The 26,105-nt window shown below is 36.3% G+C and overlaps 1 protein-coding gene across 1 annotated transcript in view; it reads right to left on the bottom strand.

Moving 5' to 3' along the window:
* Positions 1 to 16,945, bottom strand: part of LOC124805127 — a 41,860-nt gene extending 24,915 nt beyond the window's left edge. Inside the window, exons 1-3 of the mRNA XM_047265583.1 lie at positions 15,746 to 16,945; positions 14,209 to 14,346; positions 1,311 to 1,466 (exon numbers count right to left, since the gene is read on the bottom strand). Coding sequence (XP_047121539.1) covers positions 1,311 to 1,466; positions 14,209 to 14,286 — 234 coding nt within the window. The 5' untranslated portion in view covers positions 14,287 to 14,346; positions 15,746 to 16,945. The remainder of the gene's footprint in view (positions 1 to 1,310; positions 1,467 to 14,208; positions 14,347 to 15,745) is intronic.
* Positions 16,946 to 26,105: the final 9,160 nt, after the last annotated feature.

Here is a 26,105-nt window from a genome sequence, read left to right as displayed (position 1 = left end):
TTTTAAATTCCACGTAAAGTCTGGAATTCTCAATTTAAAATGGGCCTGCCCTACACATTTAATGAATCACCTGAAGAGGAACGGCACTTTTTGCGAAAGCATGCAAACTAGGATATTTTCCCACCTAGTGATACCTACAGTACCAGCAGTAATCAATCAGAGAAACATTACTACTGGAATCGAGAAAAGCACAAACTAATTCTGGACCAGTGGCACCATAAACAAAAGGGAGACATATTTTATCAACAGTGTACACTGTAGGACAGCCATTCAGCAGTAAATTGCGTCGACCACCGCTGGGCACTGCCAACTCCCGAGGCGCCACTCCTGCAGCTCATCATAATCCTTAATGGAATGATGCTGCTTACCACAATGAAAACATATACCCCAAGGTAAGTACCGTGTTCTATGAGGGCCGGCAGAAGCAGCCAAAATACCTAACCTTTTTTTGCAGCTGTCCCCCCACCCATCATCCCCCTCAGGAGCCTCTTTTAGTCACTAAATCTGATTTTCTCACTGCCGACAACCATTTTATCTAAATTCGAAAACGTGTGCAGTTTAGCTGTAAATAACACTCTCAACCGACCCTCTGGCCGCAAGCCATCCAGAATGTTTAAGGACAGCCACTTCTTTAGAAACGTCCAAGAAAAGCTGTTTGTGCATTTCTGATATAATCCTCTAAGGATTCATTCCCCAATGTGTTCCATTCGTCTACTAGTCCCTATATTTTCTAAGATAATTTTCTTCGAGAGTTCACCTAGCGACCTATTACCCTGCAAAACTTTGGCAGTTAGTCTACTAAATTGGCTGACTGCTAGTGGGTAAATCATTTGACACATCATTTACTGTGCAGAATTTGCAACACTTTGACCTGCCTTTACAGTCTGATGCTTAACCATGACTCCAACATTTGGTTAGTGTTTTCAGTAGATAACATCTGGATGTTCTGAAGATTCGCAGTCAAGGGTTTCGGTAGTTTACTAAATTCTGTTCACATATCTACACTTTGATTGGACTGCTCAGTCAAATGTAAATATTGTTTGCAATCAATATTAATTGCTTCATTCTCTACCTTTCAACTGAGAAACGAAATACATTGTTTCAATAACAGAATCTCCTCCTGCGCTGTCTGATTGTCCAGTAAAAGATTAGGATCCATGTTAACCAGACTCATATCACAAGCCCTATAAGTGACAAGACCTAAGAGTGCTTGTAAACGAAACATTTGTGTGTGATTTAACAAGTAACAAAGTAATATTCTCTTGCATATCAAAAGGTAATGCACTACAAATGGAGCAGGTGGCACTTACCTCACCAATCATCAACAACGTTATGTTTACCATACGACTTAATGCTGCCCACAACCACTGACACGCCCCATTGATGCTGCCCTCCTCTGATACATTACGCATTACAGACAACTTTTCCTTAAATGAGTCAGCCTTCTTGTTATCAAGACCAATACTCTGCAAAACACACACAACAATAGATATGTAAAACAACCCCTAGCTCATTACCCACATTTACAGCTACCCAACCACCCACCCAATAACCACACAATATGCTACCATTAAAATGATTAGGGATATGGGGATCTGGAAGTGGTAAATGACTGAGCCCAGACTCAGCACAAAGACTGGAATTTTATTCCATCACAAACAATTTGAGTATGGCACACTCTGCTAAATTGTGCACATTTGATAAAGTCGTCTAATTTCTGAATTGTCAGGCATCAAGAACAGTTCACAGATGCCAATGAGCAACTTCATCCACAAGAATTTAAAGATGCCAACCAATATACTCTATATTTAAGAAAGTAGTTTAAAGGCACAGACTTAATGCTTTAACATGAACTTCAACATCAGCTGTTATTTAAAAGGGCCACTAAATAAATCCAATGTTAAAAAGATAAAAATAATTTAAAGGTTCCAGTGAGCATTATCACCAAAAAACTATTTAACACATCAATAATAAGATAGTTTAGCATCAAAACACTTTAAAAATTCCAAATACGATGTTAAAAAATGTAAAAATAAAAAATTATTACAACTTACCAACAACCAAGTTTAAGGGCTCCAGAAAGTACAAAAAAACTGTACTGTTTCATACACACAATAACATATTACAATAGCTACATGTCATGTAAGAGGAGAAATTAGTTTTGGGTCTTTCTCATCATACAGAACATAAATGAATTTAGCAAATGAATAATCAATTTCCAGACGACCTATCTGGCCAAAGTACACACATTTAACCAAGTGCCAGCTCAGGCAGTTAATCCTTTCACAGCCAAATTAATTTAAATTTCGCAGATTACTGTAAAACTTGGGTTCCTGCTTTTGGATCGGATACTGAGTCAGATCAGTTTTCCAAATTTCGACTGTTGTCTACAGTGAAAGAATTACTTTGAGTGGGACATATATGACCCATTGAATTGGAGGAGGTATGAACAGTTTCCTAAATTTATTCCTCCTCTATCCCAGTGGGACATATACGTCCCACTTAAGATAATTCTTTATACCAAGGATTAGGATCTGTAACAGGAAGGATGTAAATACCATTATGTGCCAAACAAAATTTAACATTTTTGTGAAATTTTTCAAAACCTGGCTGAATACAAAATGGTATTTTGCAGTAGCTATACAAGAAATTAGTCCCCTCTTGCTACCATGTGCTGCATTGTTTGCCTCATTACTTGTGCTCCTTACTGGAAAATGTTTTCCAACCACATATAAGCACATATTATCCATACCAAATGGTCCATATCTGCATTAGAGTGGCAAAATAATTAGCCAGTTATAGTTTTGTCAACTGCTCACCATCCAAAAGCTATAAGATTTGTCACAGGAAAAATAGGGATGGTACAAGCCTTGTATCGTTAGCAGAGTTCACAGGTGTACTGTGAGCTCTAGACTGATTCAACCAGTGGAGAAGAAAGATATGCTATTCACAGTAAGTCACTTAAATGGTGTTTTTTTTTTTTTTTTTTTTTTTTTTTTTTTTTTTTTTTTTTTTTTTTTTTTTTGAGGTTGCGATAGTAATCAGTTTTATCATTTGGAACTGTAACAACAGAGGAAAATACGACACTAACTTCTTTTCCGCTTTGCTCTTGTAAGACATCTTTCAACTGGGAGAAACATAAAGAGGGGGGAAAGGCAAGAAAAACAAACCAGGAGTTTGCAGAGTTTTCTGTTCCATATAAAATTAAAGGAAATAGCTTTGGTCACCATGTAGCCATGTTTACTAATTCATTTGTGATGTGAATGTAAAATGATTCATTCCACATCATTACGATTTTTCTATGAAATGATCCATGAACACTAACTAACTAACAAGTTAACTACAAAATAAGACTACAGCATTAAATAAAAACCGAGCAAGGTGGCGCAGTGGTTAGACACTGGACTCGCATTCGGGAGGACAACGGTTCAATCCCGCGTCCGGCCATCCTGATTTAGGTTTTCCATGATTTCCCTAAATCACTCCAGGCAAATGCCGGGATGGTTCCTCTGAAAGGGCACGGCCGACTTCCTTCCCCATCCTTCCCTAATCCGATGAGACCAATGACCACGCTGTCTGGTCTCCTTCCCCAAACCAACCAACCAACCATTAAATAAAATACATAAGTGTAAAAATTTAGACTCTAATATGAACAAAAGGCTCAAATAGAAATACTCTAACATGGTGTTCAATGTAAAAAAGGCAATAAATACCTTTACTGAGCTTATCTGTTGCTGACAAGAAAAAATTAAATAAAAATACTAAAACACGTGGTACACAATGTACAACTGAAACAGTTAAGTGATATCTTGCACCAAACAATGAGGCAGTTGGCTCCAAACATTTGATACATTCAATACTAGATCACAACAGCACACCGATGTAAGACTTTCATATTCCTGTTGGCTCAGGAAAATAAATTTATATGTGGGACACAAATCTCCTACTGGTAACGAAAGGGTTAAACGCTAAGCAGCTTATTATAAAATGCCACCCAGACTGCCTAATGATCATGAACGAAATCAAATCACCCAATGCGCCACTGGTACTCCCATCAGAATTTAGAATAAAAGGAATATACACTCATGCTCATAAATTAAGGATAATTGCAGAATGTGGTGCCACACAAGATGGCCCTACACAAATCTGGCGCTAATAGCAAAGGCACATAGGGAACACACATGACACAGATCTGTAAGTCCACCGTATTGGTGATATGTTGAGAAAACCATCCCAAAACACATGTGCTACAAAACGCCGCTGTTTCCTGCGCATGTACCCTGACATCAATATGGGATATGATAACCATGCACATGTACACAGGCCACACAACAGGTTGGCATATTCTGGATCAGGTGGTCGAGCAGCTGCTTGGGTATAGCCTCCCATTCTTGCACCAGTGCCTGTCAGAGCTCCTGAAGTGTCCTAGGGGTTGGAAGACGTACAGTGATACATCGACCGAGAGCATCCCAGATGTGCTTCATGGGGTTTAGGTCTGGAGAACAGGCAGGCCACTCCACAATGGCAGCTCGGTGAGGCCGTGTGTTATCATCCATCAGGAGGAAAGTAGGATCCACTGCATCGCTGAAAAGGCACACATACTGGCTCAAAATTATGTCCCAATACACCTGACCTGTTACAGTTCCTCTGTCAAAGACATGCAGGGGTGTACTTGCACCAATCATAATCCTACCCCACACCATCAAACCACGACCTCAGTACAGGTCCCTTTCAAGGACATTAAGGGGTTGGTATCTGGCTCCTGGTTCACGCCAGATGAAAACTCGACGAGAATCACTGTTCAGACTATACCTGGACTCATCCGTGAACATAACCTGGGACCACTGTTCCAATGACCAAGTACTGTGTTCTTGACACCAGGCTTTACAGGCTCTCCTGTGAGCAGGGGTCAGTGGAATGCACATTGCAGGTCCCCTGGTGAATAAACCACGTCTGTTCAGTCTTCTGTAGACAGTGTATCTGGAGACAACTATTCCAGTGGCTGCAGTAAGGTCCCGAGCAAGGCTACCTGTATTACATCATGACCGTCTGTGGGCACTGATGGGAGATATCAGTCTTCTTGTGGTGTTGTACATTTTGGACGTCCCGTACTGTAGCGCCAAGACACGTTTCCTGTGTGCCATAATCTTTAGATCACACTTTGTGGCATGTGGGGGGCCTGTTTTACAATCTGCTGTGTTTGACCAGCCTCCAGTCGCCACAGTATTCTACCCCTCATAACGTCATTAACATGTGTTCTTTGAGCCATTTTCAACACACAGTCACCATTAGCACGTCTGAAAACGTCTGCACACTTACTCACTGCACCGTACTCTGTCATACACCAATACATCTGCGTATATGGACTGCTGCCAGCGCCACAGTGCGATGACTGCAGGTCTAATGCACCATATGGTCATACTCCAAGGTGATTTAAACCTGCAAACTGCCCACCAGAACATTGTTTCACCATGTATCAGCATTATCCTTAATTTATGAGCATGAGTGTATGAATGATGGGCACAACCAACCTCCCACAATGGTTAGTAGGTTCACTGGCCTTTGGCACAACTCAGTCATTATGTAAGACAGCAGATGGGAGCTTACCATTAACTTCCCTTGTATGATGGTAGTAGGTGCCACACAGCTTTGCAGCAGGTGTAGCTCAGTGAAGTACATTAGTGGCAGAATAGACTCTGGTTTCACTACATTGAATGTTCCATAACAGCGATGGGAATGCCATGAAAGAATCCATGACCTTACATGTAGCACCCACCACGTAACCACCTCCCACAGCTGCCTTTCAAAAACAATACTCTCCACTGTCCTGGGTAATCTTCAGATGCGTGTTTCTGCTACTAGCAAACTGTGCAGCAAAGTCCTACCATCTCTCCTCTTTTGCATTTGCATGGTGTCTCAAGGCCTAGCATCCAGAAGTCTCTAACTGTATGCCAAGAAAACTGCAAGGCAAAGCATCACCTCTAGTTTACACGACATATATTGATGTGACAGTTAATTACAGAAATTAGAGCCATATCTAGATTTTTTATGCCTATCTGAAATTTCAAGTTCCTTGTTCTCAGTTAATACCAGAAAAGTAAAAATAAAGCAGTCATTGAGTCCTAACATAATTATATTGTCTGCTTTCCACCACTTCAACTAGGTTGTGAAATGATATGAGAATTATAACTTAAGACTTTAATACAGATCTGTAATGAGTTCCTCTTTGCAGAGGAATGTAGTGTAATGTCCTTGAATTCCTGTGGAAATAAGTTTATTATTTCCCCTCAGATCAAGACACTAACATTTCATTCATCTTTTACTTAGGTGAAAACTATAGATTCTGTCAGGTTTCTTTAATCATACCAGACCTATTGAAAATAGCTACATCACATAAACATTTTTTGATATCATCTACAATATGGAATCAATAATGGCTGAAAAGTCTGAAATGTTTAATTCTCCACATAGCTTCTTCAGTCATTACTTTTAATCTCATAACTATTATTCTAACATGAATGTTGTTGGTAAATAAAAACCAAATACTCATGACAAATGAAAATAAACTTGCAGTAAATTCTATCAGTTATGCTGCCACCTAAGTGCAATTTAGAGAGAATTCTACTTCTGGTTCCTTTGGATTAGCTGAAACAAAGGTCCAGGAAATGAGATGCCTCAATTCTGATTACTCACACCTTTCTTAAATGATAGAAGTCATATGATCAATCCAGCCCCAAAACTGAAACACTGATGTTATTTTAGTTTTCTCTTGTCTGTTGAAACAAGGGAATTCTAAACTTTTAAATAGCAAAATGTAGTGAACAGCACTCTGTACAACAAACTAAATCTCACAATCTTCCACTTAAATTATTTGTGAAAGCCTAGAAGAAAAATATCAGTGAATGTGAGAAAAACATTTATTAAACAAAGCATTACATAATTAAAAGTACTGTAGATCTAATGTAAACAGATACCCTCTAAAGATATTAGTTTAAACTTTGAATTGTATCATCTGGTATTAAGTTACTAGATTGTGAACAGCTGTTTCTTTTTATTGGCCAGTAGCATACTGGTGTGTGATTGGTTGCTTCGTTTTAATGGCTTCTAAAATGCTAGGTTCTGACTGGAAAACCGCCACCTTGGTTTGTGATGTCAGAGTGGTGTGGCTTTGAGTCATGTTGGATGGTATTGAATCATTGTGAATGCCTATAGATGCCAATTTGTTTTTATCATTTGTTAATCAAGGTGTAATTAACTGGATCCTTCTTTTGCTTTTTATTCATACTCAACCAATTGTAAAGAAGTAAACTGTTTCAAAAACTCAATTACATTTTTAGATATGACAGCTGCTATATCCCTCCATCCACAAAGTAGTGCATACTCCTGTATAAAAACGATTGCAGAGTTCAGACAACTCTCTGCACTCCAAGTGGTAACAAGATGGGATCACCATGTGACTACTTGCTGTTCGAGCAATGCAAAAACTCCAATGATTTCAAGTGCTGTTAGATGATGCATGCATAGAAAGTCAGTTTCCAAACTGTTCTGCATTATCATAGCTACTCCTTGTTTGCTTCACCGAGTGTGGTGGCGCAGTGGTTAGCACACTGGAATCGCATTTGGGAGGACAATGGTTCAAACCTGTCTCCGGACATCCTGATTCAGGTTGTCCGTGATTTCCCTAATTCGTTTCAAGCAAATGCTGGGATGGTTCCTTTGAAAGGACACAGCCGATTTCCTTCCCCATCCTACCCTAATTGGAGCTTGTGTTTCATCTCTAATGAACTCGTTGTTGATGGGATGCTAAATACGAATCTCCTCCTACTTGTTTGTTTCAAAGTATCTTACAGTTTGGTGGGGATATTTAATGAAATTGTTGGCATACTTATTGTAGAATTTTACTCATATCACTTGTCATTTGTGAGAGCAATCAATATTGCGGTTAATAACATTTTTGTAGCCACATCAAGATTGTAAAACAATAGAGCAATTCCCATACTTAATGGTCTCACCAGCCACTATGTTTAAACACTACATTTTAATATCAAAGTGCATGACTTAAATGGACTGGAAAACTGCAATGACAGTAAATGAAAAAGGAACTGAGGAATTTAAAAAGGATTCGCAAGATACTGAGTCTAAAGATGTACACTATATCTATGATTTACATGAAAAAATATAATGTACTAGCACAGAAACTCGGCGTTGCACAGATGAAAATGAAATATTTAAGGTGATAAAGAGTGTAAAACCAAAAATGTCTACAGATGTGGATGAAATGTCTGTGTTACTAATTAAAAAAGTTGACCAACAAATTACCAAGCCCCTGGTTCATATTGCCAATTTGTCATTCAGTGAAGGGATTTTTCCACAAAGGCTGAAAATCTCAAAGGTTAGACCTCTGTTTAAAAATGGAATCCATATATGGTAGAAAATTAGAGATCAGTTTTCCTTGTCTAATCGTTTTCCAAAATTTTAGAGACATTCATGAAAATCAGACTCATAAATTACTTAAATCTTTACAAACATTTAAACTGCATTCAACATGGCTTACATTCAGGCCACAGCTCAGAATCAGCAGTCTGGAATCTTGACAATAAAAAATGTGTAGCGGGAATTAACTTAGATCTATCTAAAGCCTTCGATACAGTAAATCACCAAATCTTGTTAAATAAGATGGAGGAAATAGGAGTGAGAGGAGTTGTGTGGAAATGCTTTTAAATTTTATCTTCAAGGCAAAACTCAGGTTATAGAAATCATCTCAGATCATAATAACCAGAAAATCAAGTGGGTTTCAGATACAAAAAATGGAAGTAGGTGTCCCTCAGGGTTAGTCCCTTATTATTCTTGCCTTATATAACTGACATAAAGAATCCAAAAGTTGGTACCAAAATTATGTTGTTCGCAGATGATATGAGCGTAATTATAAGTGATGGTAAAAAATCACTATCCATCACAGTTAATATAGTACTGAAATATATACCACAGTGGTGTAATGCTAACAAGTTAACACTTACATAAACAAATTATATAAAATTTGGCAAAGTAGCTGAAGGAAATGACCTCCAGTTAAGACTGAGTGATACAGAAATAGAGAATGTGCAATCCACAAAGTTTCTGGATATGCACATTGGTCAAAACTTAAACTGGAAAGACCGTATCAAATACTGGCTCAATTTGGCATGTCTTGCATTGAGGATAATACCTGGAGTATGCAGCATAGAGTGTGCTAGTTAGGGTATTTTGCTTACTTTCAGTCTGTTGTGCCTTGTAGTATAGTATTCTGGAGTAAAACTAATTCAAGTTTAATAGATAAGTTCAAACTACAGAAAAGAGCTATTGGAATTATAACACACAATTCTTCAAGAACTCACTGTAGGTCCCTCTTCAAACAATTACAAATACTAACAATATCATCACTGCATATATTTAAAAGCATTCTATGTACAAGGCACACCTGAGCAATTTATGTACCATTGAGAACTATCACAATTATAATACTTGCAGCTGTAAAAATTTACATTTAGAAACAGCAAGGATAACACAAACCCAAATGCATGGAAGTTACTTCGAAATGAAACTTTACAATGCTTTGCCAGTGTACATGAAGGAAATAACAGATGAAGTAATATTTAAGACTGAGCTTAAAAATTACGTTTTAAGCAAAAGTTCCTATGACGTAGATGAGTACTTTGAATGTGTGTAAAATTATTGTCTTAACATTTATGTACATGTTCATGACAAATGTTGTACTCTCAAAAAAGCATTGAAATTAGCTATTTAAGTGATATTCTGTTATTACATTTGTATTACATGTACTTTGCATGTTAATTATACTTGTGACAACTCCTACATCATATAAATGATTTACAGAAATGTAATAAAGTACTAAAAATAAATAAATAAATTTATTTATAGCTGTGAATCTACATCCATACCGTGCAATGTCTGGTCTTGTTCTTAATGTGTTCTTTATGTGTCGTACAGTGCTATAATTTTGTAGGTACATTCACTGGATTATAGGGAAACTGTCTGCAAGATGTGTTGTGAATGGAGTTGGTAGCAAAGAAGTTGTGGCGCCGATGAGTCTACACCAGCATCGATATACGTTTGTCTCTATACTCCGAGCATCGTCTTCGGATGCTAAGCTAAGATTGTCTTTGCTCTCTTCCGCCACAGCTAGTTCTTTGTAAGCCTTGCTTGTGTAAAGAGGTGGATAAATGAACTACTGTTAATAAGGTGTTGTTTGGTGCAACTGACCTGAACATTCACCTCAAAGTAATTAATTTAAACGTTGTGCAAGATGTGGCAGTTTTACATATATCACACTCTTCATGATGTCGTATCTTCTGAACTATTTGTTGTGCACTGATGTAATATTGTAGGTACATTCAGGCAATTTTGTGAATACTGTCTGCGCACTGATGTAATATTGTATGTACAATCAGGGACATTTGTGGATACTGTCTGCGAAATTTATTGTGAATGCAGTAAGGAGGAAAGAATTAACACATTTAAACATCATACATGATGAGGCAGTTTTTCACACATCAAACCTCATGAACTATGTGTTGCACACTCATATAATTTTGCACTTACATTCAGTGTTATATGTGCACACTGTCTGTAAAATGTATTGTGCATACAGTTAGTAGTAAAGGAGTATCAAATTATAACATCATGCCTCATGTGGTATCTTTACTGTATTAACAGTAGATAAGTATTATGCAACAAACTTTTTCGTTTCATCATGTTGCAGGGATTGTCAGGTAGAAAGAATTTCGTAAAGGCTTGATGTAAGTCACTAGATACTCTCGTTCTACAATACTGGATGAATGAAATCTGGGAATTCACATAACACAGACTATGCTACTTTTTCACCCTTATCCTGATGCATTTACAAAAAGACAAAGTTATTATCTGTGGTGAGTTCAATGTTAATATTCTAAGCAATTCTGGTAGGAAAAGTGAACTAGAAGTGTTGTTAACAACATATAACTTAGAATCAGTGATCAATTTCCCTACACGTATAGCTCAGGACAGTAGTACTCTAATAGATAATGTATTTGTACAGCAAGAGGATGTAGAACAAACACATGCTTTCCCTGTGGTAAATGGATTATCTGACCATGATGCATTACTGATTAACTTACAAAACCTAACAGGGTGTCTACTTCAGAAACCATTAAGTAAAAGTGTGGGGTGCTCGACCCGGTATCTATAGATCACTTCAGAGAAAGATTAGGAAATACAAACTGGGAAGATGTATACAATGAGACAAATGCTAATTTGATAAATTTATATCCCTTTTTGAACATTGTTTTACTAAGAAAATTACTAAATGTAACACTAGAAACTTTTCAAAGAAACCTTGGATTACTACAGGTATTAAAGTGTCTTCAGAAAGAAAAAGAAAACTCTATAAGACAGCAATAACTAGTAAAGATCCAGAAGTAGTTTTACACCATAAAAATTATTGTAAGGAGAAAAGTTGTAAGGAAATCAAGAAATATGTATGTCAGAGAAGAAATTAACAACTTCAGCAATAAAATCAAATCTATATGGAATGTTGTTAGAAGGGAAACAGAAAAAGTAACCACTGGGGTAGGTAGTATTACTGTTAAAGAGAATGACTTCATCTTAACCAACAGTACACAGGTACCCAATGTATTTAACAATCACTTCTTAAGTGTAGTAGAAAAAATTGGTGAGAATGGTTCAAAAGAAAAAGCCAGGCAGTACATGGAAGAGTCAGTTTTGAAAAGTTTTAATCAGATTATGTTTCATCTAACAAACTCTTGTGAAATAAGGAAAATTATTAAATCCTTCAAAAATAAATGTTCTGCTGGAGTAGATGACATCTATAACAAGTTATTAAAACAATGTGGAACAATTACAGCTGATTTTTAGTCAGATATGTAATGCATCACCGACTCAGGGTATTTTTCCAGACAGGTTAAAATATGCCATTGTCAGGTCTCTCTACAAAAAGGGGAACCACAGATGTCAATAATTACCATCCAGTATCCTTGCTTATAGCATTTTCAAAAATCTTTGAGAAAGTAATGTACTCAAGAGTGGTTAGCCCTCTCGACAGTAATGGGATACTTAGTAAATTACAGTTCAGATTTCAGAAATGCTGTTCCACTGAGACAGCAATGTACAGTTTCACTGTCCACATAATAGAGTCTTTAAATAGTAAAAAATGTCACCAGTAGGAATATTCTGTGGCTTATCAAAAGCATTTGATTATGTGAACCATGACATTATGTTAGAGAAATTACAATTCTATGGTATAAATAGAACAGCATATGAGTGGTTTAAGTCATATCTACAGAATGGGAAGCAAAAAGTCTCTTTATATGCTTCAAGTGACTCAAAGGAGTTTGCCACTTCATTTAACTGGGGTGAAATTACGTGAGGTGTTCCACAAGGTTCGATCATTGGTCCCCTCCTGTTCTTGCTATATGTGAATGACCTCCCTTCTTATGTGAAACAAGAAGCTGAACTGACACTGTTTGCTAATGATACAAGCATAATTATTAATCAAGTAAAATAAAGTTCGACAGAAAATGATACAAATAAGGACTTTGGAAAAGTTATTAATTGGTTTTCTGTGAATGGGCTTGCTCTGAACTTTGAAAAAACACAGTACATCCAATTTTATGCTGCAAAAAGTATAATTCCTTCAATAAACATAACACATCAAAAGAAGTCAGTAGCCAAGGTAGCGCACACTAAGTTTTTGGGTGTACATATAGATGAGAATCTTAATTGGAAAATTCATATTTCGGATCTCCTAAAGCAACTAGGTTCAGCAACTTTTGCAATCAGGATAATTGCCAATTCTGAGGATGTAGAAATTAGTAAGCTAACATACTTTGTATACTTCCACTCTCTCATGTCATACAGAATAATATTCTGGGGCAACTCAACACTTAGGCAAAAGGTGTTCACTGCTCAAAAGAAAGTAGTTAGAATAATGTGTGGGGTTCATAGTCGCACATCTTTTAGGCATCTGTTTAAAAGGTCAGGAATTCATTCAACTGCTTCACAGTACATTTACTCAGTACTGAAATTTTTTCTCAGCAACATGGACCAATTTAAAATCAACAGCGACATTCATGATTACAATACCAGAAAAAAGAAAGACCTACACTATCCTTTACTTAACCTATCTTTGGCACAGAAGGGGGTAAAATATGCTGCTATAAAACTTTTTGATAAATTACGAGATAAAATAACATGTCTGACAGACAGCAGTAATAGTTTCAAAAACAAATTGAAATTATACCTTCTCGACCACTCCATCTATACCATAGATGAATTCTTGAATATAAGTAAATAAATCTGGAAGGGGAAAAAACCTTGTTTCCTGTGTGCATTTCTTGTGATTTGACACATTCCACATCATAACGGTTTTCCATGCTATTGGTCAATAGAATACATAACTAACTAACTAACTTACCCCCACAGCAATTGTTGCCTGACAGTAAAGGTATATTTGTACCAAGTTTGGTTGAAACTAGTCCACTGGGTATGGAGAAAATGTGGAACACACACACCTCCATTTTTATAATATGTATGGATTTTGTGGTCAATAGAAACTTTTGTTTTTGATATGAAGTCATCTGGTGAAAACAGTTTACTGCACATAAACCCTGGATTACAAATGTGATTAGAATATCATGCAAAAGTTAAATAAGGCTCTATTGGCAACAAGGACATGGATGATGAGGGTTGAATTGTATTATATACTGCAATGAAAATTCTAAGCAGAGTTATTGGAGTAGTAAAATATAAATAGTTTCAAGTAAAATATAAACTACTCCAGCAACAAGCTAAAAAGTAGCTGAAACGTGGTAAATAAACTGAAAGAGGAAAAACGAATCTAGAAACTGAAGAAATTACTTTAAATGTAGATAATGAAATGATCAAAGACAGCTCCAGAATTCCTGTCTTTTAACAACTTTTTCTGTCAGTAGTGGATTACATAAATCTGAACAGTTCCTTAACACATAGCCAACAGTTTCAAAGAAAAAACCTTCAAAAATAAGGTTGGTGATATTCAGCTTCACCTTACATCTTCAAAAGTAGTTTTCAGTGATATCATCTGTCTCAAACATAAACATTAAAGTAGTTGTCAAGCAATCGGCACTAAAATGATGAAATGTTCAGCTTAACTTAATAACATTATGAATTACTTACACTGATGAACCTATACATTATGACCACTGCCCACCACGATGTTGGGTGCTGCCTGGTGGCGTTGTGGTCACGTGACATTGTAACAGAAGTATATAAGCAGAGCAGACATGGACCAGGTCATCCTAGCGCAGATATGGGCTGAAAATGTGCAAATCAGATGAGCTAAACGAATTTGACAAAGGGCAGATTATTATTATTAGGTGCTAAACGGTTGGGTTTCCACGACTCTGTACAGAAAGTGAGGTTCAGAGACTTGTCCACTGTTTAAAGTGGAACAGAACGCGATCTGTGACATCTCTACCAAAAGATCACAATGCTGGTGCACACACAAATGTTTCAGAGCACACCATTCATTGTACATTGTCGAACATCGAGCACTGGAGGAGACCACCCCTGTGTGTTCACATTTTTACCCATCGAGATAGTCAGTTACGATTGCAGTGGGCATGGGATAATCGGGATCCGACTGTCGATCAATGGAAACGTGTTGGCTCTTCAGGTAAATCATTTCTTGCTACACTAGGTCGCTAGTCATCTACACAGACGCCATCATCGAGGTGAATGGCTGCTCGTATCGTGCAGCACACTACGGACATAGCCTGGTGGGAGCAGTATTTTGCTGTGGGAGGCATTCTCCTGCGCTTGCATGGGACCTGGGGTGGTAATCGAAGACATGCTGATGACTGCAAACCACCTTCATCCCTTCATGCTTGATGTCTTCCCTGATGTTGATGTCATCTTTCAGCTTTATAATTGTCCATGTCATGGAGACAGAACCAAGCTACTCTGGTTTGAGCAGTATTATGGTGAACTCACGTTGATGTCTCGCTGACTAAATTCGCATGATGTAAATCCAATGGAATCCATCTGGGTCGCCATCAGGTGTCATTACCACATACGCAGATCAGTGGCCCATTATTTACAGGAATTACACGACCTGTGTGTAGACATCTAGTGCCACATACCTCCACAAGGCTGCCAACAAATTGTTGGATCCGTGATACGTAGAATCGTATTTTGTTCCAAAGACGAACAAACGAGCTATTAAACAGGTGGTCATTATGTTTTGGCTAATCAGTGTGTGTAATGGATCTTTTCACACTGGTGCTTTCCCGGGGAGGCTTAAGAATGCTGATGTAGCAACAATGAGCTAAAGTACTAGTAAATAATGAGAAAAGTACTGACACATCTCATTACTGTCAGTATATTTCTAAAAATTTCAGAAGTGATATGTATAGTAGATTTTATAAACACAGTGTGAAAAATATACTGAGTAGCAAACAGTTTGAGACCTATCAACTGCACATGCTACATTAACTGGACATATTATATAACAGAATTAGTGTATCAGAAATTGCTATTATTACAAATATTTTATGAGTAGATGAAGACTTTTGATTGTCTCAATCATAATACAATCAAAAATTGAAATGTTATAGAACATGATACATGGTAAATCGATAGTTTTTATCTTGTGTGAATGACAGAGAGCAAAGTGAATCAATTTTGTATCAATTACATAACAATAGGCACTCACCATTTGAAGCAATCAGATATCATACACCACAATGATCTATTCTGCATCCTCATTTATTTCTGATACAAATCAATTACATTGTAGTGACATGAGTTGCAAATTTTGTCCTTTTAGCAGTTGATACAAATAAAACATTTTAAAAATTGGCACCAATCCCTTTACTAAGAAGTTAGCTAATGAAAAATGGGTGAACATCAACAGACAGTTAAAGGAAAATGGATTATCATTGAGTCTGGACATGACTCAGTAAATTTGGATCAATACTTTCCCTAGAGCTCCACAAACTATAGGTTTATGAAACAACTAAATACAAGAACTCCCCCAATCAGAACCTAGTATTTTACCTGTCATTACAATGACACAACTAACCATATCCCAGCATACTACCAGCCAATGAAATTAAGAAGCCAATCACAGCCCAGTTACATTATCAAGTGTCAAAATGAAGAATTCAGTCAGAGTGTAGCCACATCTAGATTGATCCATGGTACTTTTCAAGTGTCACAGTGTTGTTTCCATTTCTAAAATGGAAGCAAAAGTATGTCAGCAATACAAAACGTGAGAAGTTTATGTCAAGTCTCACAACGTTGTTTCCACACTCACACACATATCTGTCAAAGTTGGTGCCTAAAACATGACTGTGGACTGTCAAATTAAGTGACTGCGTGCTATTTTCATTTCTAAATCGTTGAAAAACCCATTTGGCTAAAACAGAACACTATAAATGGGTAGCTGACATTCCATTTTTAGTCCTAAACGGGGCAATGTACCAAAACGAACTTGACCATGTCTATAACTGTACAGAATACATGTTGACGAAAATATAATGCTAAGCTGACAAGCTCACAAACAAATAGGCAGCCTGAATTACTTTCAATTATCAGAATAATGTGACCCCTATAAAATGGCTGTGTACTCTCAAGGTTATTGCTACAATACCAGTTTCACATCTACAATGTTCTATAATTGTGTAAACCACATGTAGTATTCTAAGAAGGCAGTGAGATGTCATCCCTGACGTAAATGACACTGTGCACAAAAACATGTCCAAACAAATGCCATTTTAGAGGTAAAGAAGGTAGAAACACACACAATGTTTATGTAAAGTCTCACAATGCTTCTTTTACACTTCGTATGCCTATCAAAATACATAAAGAAGTAACTTTCAATACTCCTATGCCTTATATGCATTGTAAAGGTTTTTAAGTAGAGCTTCACCTCACCAAACTTCCCTTTCTGGGGGAGGGAGAGGGGGAAAAGATAATACATTATGTTCCACATTAGAAAGATGTAACTGATTATAACGAGTCAACCTCCTCTAATATTACCTTTTTATATAGACATAGCTGATAACATGTATACTATCGATTCTTGCATATGTTAAAATTATCTCACCTGTTTCACGAAAGAAATTCATATGATTTTTGTGTACAATGTATATATTTAACGCTAAAATATATAAAAAAGAAATTAATGTGTTACACTCGATATATGCTAACAGTTAAAATTACTCTTCTTTAAAGAATAATTGAAATTACAAAATTTGTTGCATGTTTAAAATTCATATTATCAATAGCACAATCTAATGCTAATTATTAAATTTGTTTCTGGATTTATTTATGAAATAATGATATAATTTAGTAAAGATTCTTCTCTTGTCAAGAAAGTTTGTAAACTCTTTTGTTTTCTAAACTCTTTGGAAATTGTGAGTACTACAGAATGTAAGTAGTGGTGCACATGCCTCAGATGGGAGTAGATGGTTTTATAAGTTTGTCACCAACAAAGTAGTTATTGGGTTTTTTGAATGAGGAAACTATAAAGTTGGTGTTATTTAGAAGAATGTGATAAGATAAAAAGATATTCACAGCAGCAAGCAACTCTTCATCAGTTATTTCGTCTTCAAGAACCCACAATGTTAAATCAAAATTTTCATCAGCAAGAATGTACTCCTACCTACAACAAGATTTTGAGCCAGTGTCAACAACATCGACAGCGAGATAATCAAGATAAGTAAAAAAGTTCTTTTGTAATCTTACTCCTCTCGATGTTTTAAAAATTTGTGCAAGGAATGAGAACTTTAATGGTGATGTGTAGAGGCATCAGCTGTGATTTGTTAACTGATAACCAAGTTTTGTCTGTTACAGAAGAAGAAAGGACAATTATACAACATTTACAGTTTTTCTATACTAGGCGCATCAATAAAGTAATGAGACTGATGTGAAAAAAAATGTTGCTTACCGTTTTAGTCAAGTTTAGTGTTATCTCCTTTAAAGCAGTTCCCTTCTGACAGCACATACTTTTTCCAGTACTTCTGCCATTGGTGGTAACATTTCTGGAACTCATCATCTGTAATATCCTCCGAGACCCTCGTCATAGCTTTTTGGACATCTTGTATTGTTTGAAAATGCTGTCCCTTGACCGCCGTTTTGACTCTCTGAAATAGAAAAAAGTCGCATGGAGCGATATCTGGTGAATAAGGTGGCTGTGGTAGTACTGAAATTTGTTTTGAGGTTAAGAATTGCGCTACTGACAGAGCAGAATGGGATGGCACATTATTGTGATGCAGAATCCAGTTATCAGCAATGCTGGCACGGACACGAAGAACTCTTTTACGAAGTCTCTCTTATCCAGGAGGCACCCACTCTTTATGAATAATTCCCTTGGAATCAAAGAAGCACATAGGCATGCATTTCAGTTTTGACTTTGACATTCTTTCTGCCTTCACTAAACATTTTATGCCAATGAAAAACTTGAGCTTTTGACATAACCTCCTCTCCAAAAGCCTTCTGAAGCTTACCGTAAGTTGTCGTCGCGTTTTCACCCAATTTAATGCAAAAAGAAATGGCATACCGTTGCGCAATATTATGCGGTTCGATTTCTGTGATGAGAGACACAAACACCTGTTAACTTACTACAGCACAACTCATGACTGAGCAGTTACATCGATGTGCTGCTTGGACTAGAAGCAGCTTATAGACCAAGGTTAAAGATATTGTGCCAAATCAAGCCTGCAGGGTTGCCACATCTTGCAAACAAAATCAGTCTCATTACTTTAGTGTCGCACGTCGTACATATGAAAAGTCCAGTCACCTTGAGAAAGAAGACCAGAGAGCTGCCCAACAAAGTCATATCAAGAGTGATGAGAATTTCATATGACATCAACGATGATGGACTGGATGGATTTAAAGGAGACTTGACGACTATGACAAAAGACATCAAAAAAGATAAGTACAAATCATTTGTGAAATTAAGTTTTCTTGATGGACACATCTGATTGCTAGCAAATTGAATGGAGATGGTGGTAGTGGTGATGAAGTGAAAGCTGTAGGCCCCAGCCAAGACATGTTTAAATTAAATGAAAACAATAGTAAAATGGACAGGGTACAATACCAAATAGACCAACTTAGTAATCAGGTTTCAGAACTAAAAAATGGGTTACCAGATGGATTAAAAAGTGTGAATAAGAAATTCGATGTCTCAGAAAATAAATTTATTGTTTTGGAAAATGAGTTCATGGCACAATCTTCAAAAGAGGAGAAGAATGTTTATGACATCGGGGTTGAACAGAAAGCTGCAGCAGAAAAAATTGAACGGAACTTTAGTAGTTAAGACCAAAAAAGTTGAAAACCTTATGCTAACTAATATAAATGTTTTAAATCAAAAAATTTCAGTGGTTCAGGAAAATTGCATTCACAATAATCTGTATTTAAACAATGGTATTGCGTGGTTCAACATTCCAATCAAAAGTTTTCTGTCAGATAATTTACACCCAGTGTATCTTCTACACCTTCAGACATCAGTGACGATCAAAACATTTAATTTGTTAAAACATGTCTAGCAGGCGAAGCTCTGTCTTGGGTAAATCTAAATTTAAGTCAGTGGGAGACATACCAAAGTTTCGAAAAAAGTTTTTTAAATAAATTTTGCTCAGGCGCTGAACAAGAGAGAATTAAAAGTGAATTTCTGAATGGTCCAGACTATAGGTATAGAGACACTACACTGAAAGAATTTTGTAAGAATCAACATAAGAAATTAGTACAACTTGACAGGCTATTTGATGAAATGACTTTAATTGATGCACTCAAAAGGAGATTACCAGAAAGGTTGCAGTGGGATTTAGTACACGGACCTGAAGATTGTCTAGAACAATTTTTACGACATGCAGACTGTCTGGATAGGGCATTTGGAAGAAACATGTAGCATAACAATCGAAATGATACAGATCACATTGGTAATAACTACAGAAACAGAGATAATGGTAATTTCAATCAGGATCAAAATGGTAATAGAGACAGAAATTTTGAACCTCAGCAGAAAAGAAATAATGACGATAACCACGGGCACTATAATAGGAGAAACAATCATTGAAGAACAATTCGTGAAATGGTCCGCCACAAAGAAGATCCACAGTTTTGGGGCGAGGATACACAACAAGTACAGGACCCCCAATTTACAAGTACATTTAGACAATAATAATAGTATTAATGTTGTGGCACAGGTATCTGAAGTTGGAAAGAAGGAACATCACGTTTCTGATTTATGTTCTGATCAGAAATTTTGGAATACTATGTTTAATTACAATGATGTAAATACTAATCACAAACTGCATTGTGAGAGTAATGAGAATTTTGATGTAGTAGGTACTAATGATTTCTTGGTCAGAAAATAGTGTTATTGATGCATGTGAAACAGGTAATAACTGTATTGGATCTAAATTAGGTGCTATTTTTTATGTAAATGTGAATGAGAGCTGTGAAATGACTGAGTTTGGTAAGTCTGAGACTGTTAGCTTACTGCAAATGAATGTAGGAGAGGAGTGTGACTTTGTTAGTGATGAGAATTGTGTAGTTAATGATGTAATTGATGAAGTAATTTTGGAGGAATATGACAATGACAATGATGATGATGAGTATGAGGTTTTCATGGAGTTTAAAAGTAATGAATTTCAGAGTTATTTGTAAATACAGGTAAGGTAAGTGATGTTTGTGATGATGTAAATGAGTCATAGAATACTTGTCCAGTCAAAACAGTTTTTCATTGATGTCATGCAGAGTAATGATCCAGACAGTAAAGATGGGTTATCTGTAAGCTTAGAGGATAAAGGTGAATTTTTTTTAAATTTGCTTGGGACCATTTTCATGATAACGTAGATAAATTTGCATTTTGGAATAAGTTAGCTGCGGTTAGTCAAAATCCGTATCCAAATTGGTGGAATGAAGTGAAAGAAGATCTAAGTAGAAAGTGTAATTTTGACAGTAATGTTTTTCGTGTTCCTTCTGTAATAAGTTATGTTAGTTGTGCTATGGAGCCATTCCAGTGTGTTCAAACTTTACCTGACAACATGTGCAACCAAAGTAATGCTATGATACTAGTGAAGTCGCTAAAATCCTGCAAAAACAGTGTAGATGTAGAATTTTATGAAACTGAAGGTGATCTCTTACATGGAGTGTCTGATAACAGAGATTGATCATTGGGAAGGGAACTGTTTGATTGATACAGGTAGCCCAATTTGTGGTATATCTGAACAATTTAGAGACAAAATCCAGTATAGTAAGAATTTTGTGGAAATGCCCATTTCAGGTGTAAAGATAAGAGGAGACATTGGTAAGCAACTACTGTTAACATTTAGTATAGAGGACAATATATATGAAAATTAATACATAATGATACCTAGTGTAGAAAAAAATATTCATTATGTCTGTAGATTTTTAAGATTATGTAACTGTGTTTTGTTGGTAGTATGTAAGATCATGTAGTATGAATATAGTATGTAAGATCATGTAGTTTTAAAGTTCTGTTTTACCTACTGAATGACAGAGAGGATGAAAAACCAGGGGAATGGGAAAAAGCAGAGACATGAGGGTAAAGGTAGATCTTCTAAGTTTGAAGTAGGAGACCTTGTGTTGGTGAAAGCCGAAGAGGAATCTAAAGTGTGGACATCTGAGTCAAAGAAATTTTTCGGTATTTATATTGGACCATTCGAAGAACTTGGAAATCTATGTCCTAATGTATACAGACTTGTGTATCCAAAATCTAAGAAGTTGTTTGGATTACTCAACATCACTGAATTGAAAGCATATAGACATGATCCATAAATATCTAATTTGCATTTGTTTGTTCTTTTTTCCATTGTCATGAATGTAAGACGATGCGATTTCTAGAGTTACATTTTATCCATTGACTGAGTTTAAAGCTATCTGTAGATTCATAAGACTATGTAACTGTATTTTGTTTGTCTGGGATTTAGTATGTAAGATGTGATTTTTATAGTTTTATCTTGTCTATTAGATTTGTGCTTTAGAATTAAATATATACATAGATGCCATGAGCCTAAATGAGTAGACCTTTTTACATTTTTGACATGGGACAATATTCATAATTTGTACTGCAAAGATGAGGAATAGTATTTGGGCATATCTGTGAGTATTACATTATAAGTCCATTTTATTGCATTTAACTCTGATTATTAATGTTTCATATCTGAACACTTTTTAATTGCACCTGACTCAAATCCCATATAATCGACTATTTAAAATGAAGATGGACGGTATATCTCATGTGATGTGAAGGGGGTATCAAACAGCATATTTAGTACACAAAACAATGTTTCAGGATTTGATGTGAATGCTATACAGGAAGTTACCTATCTGTTGAAGCATGTGATGATAACTCTAAGGAGGAAGCTGAAAGATGTGGGTACATCCACTCCCCACACTGCTCTATGGCTGTACCCTGCTGGACTAGTCACCTTGCAAGATATTGTGGGTGCTGGGTAACATCCCTGAGCATCTGTCAACTGGAATGTGTGTTCTGACTAATATTTATAAATTGTTAGCTAAGACTGCGTGAAACAATGTTATTCAGCATAAATGTATTTTTTTTAAAAAATTCGGGATTGGCTTTCCTATCATTATGTAACTTGAAATCAGTATGTATTTTTATTAATTGTAAATGAATCTTCTAAGTCTTTGTATACATAGGTTAGTGTGGAAGACATTTACTAGTATGGACAATATAATAATATGTATATGTGTCTGCTTTCATACTCTGATTTTGGTTCTCAAACTACTGGATTGTGTCATCATTCAAAGCTAACTGTTATGGTTTATCTGTATTTATCCTGAATAATGCAATATTGTATATGATTGAATCTTGAGATCTAGACAGACTCATCCTTAGCTCTGTTTTGGGTACCCCTGGTCATCATGACTGTGTGTTTGTACTCAAGGAGAACATACAACCACTGATTGAAGCTAGATGCTTCTCACAATTGCTCTTTGTGTATGATTGAACTTATTGATATGATTATGAACTCCATTTTTTTGCATCAAAACATTTTTTGGTGGTTTGTACCCGGTGTGGTTTGGATTTGTGGGTCGGTCCCCATATCGTAAAATCAGATCCTAACATTTTTCCATTATTTAGTCCTCTCATGAGTCAACATATCCTTGATTCCTCTGGTTTATGTGGCTGATTTATTTCTGCTCATGACTGAGTATATTCTTCTGGTCTGTACCTGTTGTTGTGAGTTTGTCGAGTCGGCTCACTAGTCATACACTTAGGCTCTGAAATTTTTCTCTTCTCTTTTGAGGACTTTGAAGGTTTTAGTGTATAGATCTTAACTAAAAATTCATAAATTCAAATAATTTACTCTGTCTCTATAACTATTTTTATAGTTTAGTGATGTAATGTTGTAGTTTTGACCTTGTATTATATGTCTTGTGACAGATCTGAAAATCTGAATGCCATATCCTGATATATGTATGGATTATGATTTTTGTAGTAAATATTTTTCTTATATTCTCTGTTATATGTTATGTATCATATACTTTTATACATCTATCTGCTATCCTGGGCCTCATTTTGTACACCGTTTGGCACATCTTATAGTCTGACACAAAATATTGTAAGCACTCTCTTTCCAAATTTTGTAAGGCGGATATTATAATGAGTCACCCTCCTCTAACATTACCTTTTTTAAAAAAATCATCGTTACTACTTAAAATCTCGATTCTCGCGTAGGTTAAAATTATCTCAGCTGTTTTGCTAAGAGAATTCATATGACTTTGTACATGATGTATTGTATTTCAGGCTAAAATGTATAAAAAAGGAATACATGTGTTACAATTGATATGTACTAATAGTCAAAATTACTCTTCTTTTAAGAATAACTGAAATTACAGAATTTGGGACATAATTAAAATTCATAATATTAATTGCACAATCTAATGCTAACTATTAAATTTGTTTCTGGATATATTTATGAAATAATGATATAATTTGGTAAAGATTCTTCTCCTGTCAACAAAGTTTTTTAAACTCTTTTGCTTTGTAAACTCTTCGGAAATTGTGAGTACCAAGGAATGTAAGTAGTGGGGGACATGCCTCAGATGGGAGTAGACAGTTTTATAAGTTTGGGGTCACCAGCAATGTAATTATTGGTTTTTTGAATGTGAAAATTGTAGTGTCAGTGTTATTTAGAAGAATGGGATAAAATAAAGAGATATTCATAGCAACAGGCAACTCTTCATCAGTTACTTCATTGTCAAGAACCCACAACGTTAAATCAAAATTTTCTGCAGCAAAAATGTATGCACCAAGATTTTGAGTCAGCATCAGCAACAACAATGAGATAATCAAGATCAGCAAAAAAGTTCTTCTTTTGTAATCTTACTCCTCTTGAAGTTTACAGAATTTGTGCAAAGGACACAAACTTTAGTGGTGATGTGTGGGAGGGTAAGATTACATTATGATGATAACAAGTTAATATTACTTTTTAATACATTCTAGATCTACTCGACATTATGTACAAAAAAAACACTGTCCCATTTTGTTATAATTTCATGTAATAATGGTGGTGCAGGAGAGGGGCTAATTTGTGACTATTTTACTGTTTTGGGGACAACGTGTTATAATTTTGCAACATAATTGCCCCACACTATATACCAACCGTCTTTGCTGCTCCCTCCCTCATAGTGAATTCATGGTTCTGGTAGTCACCACATGTGAAGTGACCACCATTGCATCCCAGTTCCAGCTGGGACGATAGTAGTCACTGTCTGCCAAATGCCCATCATTGATCTGTATTGCCCTCAGGGTAATGACAGTTATCTTGTAAAATGGCTCTTGTTGCTCCAGAAGGAAACAGTGGTCAAACTGTAATTTGAACATCAGCTGTCCCTCCCTGTAAACTGACCATCATTCCCCCTTTCAACTGTCCATCATTTTCAGTTGTTATATTTGGGATAATGGTAGTCATCCTTCACACACATGATTGCCCCTACAGGAAACTGTAGTCACCCTGCAAATTGAGCAACATTACCCATTTTAAGGAACCAAGAGGAAACAATAATACTGAAAGACTAAGAACAAAGCTCATGGACTAAAAAGGTATAAGACAGGTATACTGTCTATCATTCCTGCTGTTCAGTCTGTGGAAGCAATGATGGAAATAAAATACACGTACAAGAGTGTGATTAAAATTCACAGTTAAATAATATCAATGATAAGATTTGTTGATAACATTGCTGTCCTCAGTGAAGGTGAAGGAGAATTTGATGTAAATAACAGCCTAATGAGCTCAGAATATGGACTGAAAATAAACAACAGGTAGACAAATGTAATGAGAACAGTGAGAAACTTTACATCAAAATTGTTGATCATGAAGTAGATGAAGATAAGGAATCTGTTACCTCGCAAGCAGAATAGCTCATAATGGTCGAAACAAGGAGGACATATAAAGCAGACTAGCACAAACAAAAAGTGCATTCCTGGCGAAAAGTTTATTAACCTTAATCATAGGTCTTAATTTCAGGAAGAAATCTCTGAGAATGTACATTTGGAGCACAGTATTGTGTGTTAGTGAATCATGGACTGTAGAAAAACTGGAACATAAGAGAACCAAAGCATTTGAGATGTAGTGCTACAGAAGAATGTTGAAAATACAGTGGACCAATAAGGCAAGGAATGAAGAGGTTACCCACAGAATCGGCAAAGAAAGGAACACGCTGACAAGAAGAAGGGACAGGATGACAAGACATGCGTTAAGAAATCAGTACATGGTTCCAGATGGAGCTAGAGAGGCTAAAAACTGTAGAGGAAGACAGAGACATGAACACATGTAACAAATACTGAGAATGTCGGTTCCTATTGCTACTCTGAGATGAAGAGGTTGGCACAGTAGAGGAGTTCTTTGTGGGCAGCATCAAACTGGTCAGAAGACCAATGACTCAAAAAAAATCTTTCTCTGTGAACCAACCATCATTGTCTACTTTTCAACTAACCATCATTGTCCCAGTTGTGTTCAGCGTAATGGCAAACACCCAATAAACTGACCAACATTGTCCCCAGGAGTAATGAC

Source organism: Schistocerca piceifrons, chromosome 7, assembly GCF_021461385.2.
Source record: "Schistocerca piceifrons isolate TAMUIC-IGC-003096 chromosome 7, iqSchPice1.1, whole genome shotgun sequence".
NCBI classification, from domain to species: Eukaryota; Metazoa; Arthropoda; class Insecta; order Orthoptera; family Acrididae; genus Schistocerca; species Schistocerca piceifrons.
This window is presented reverse-complemented; position numbering and strand designations above follow the sequence as displayed.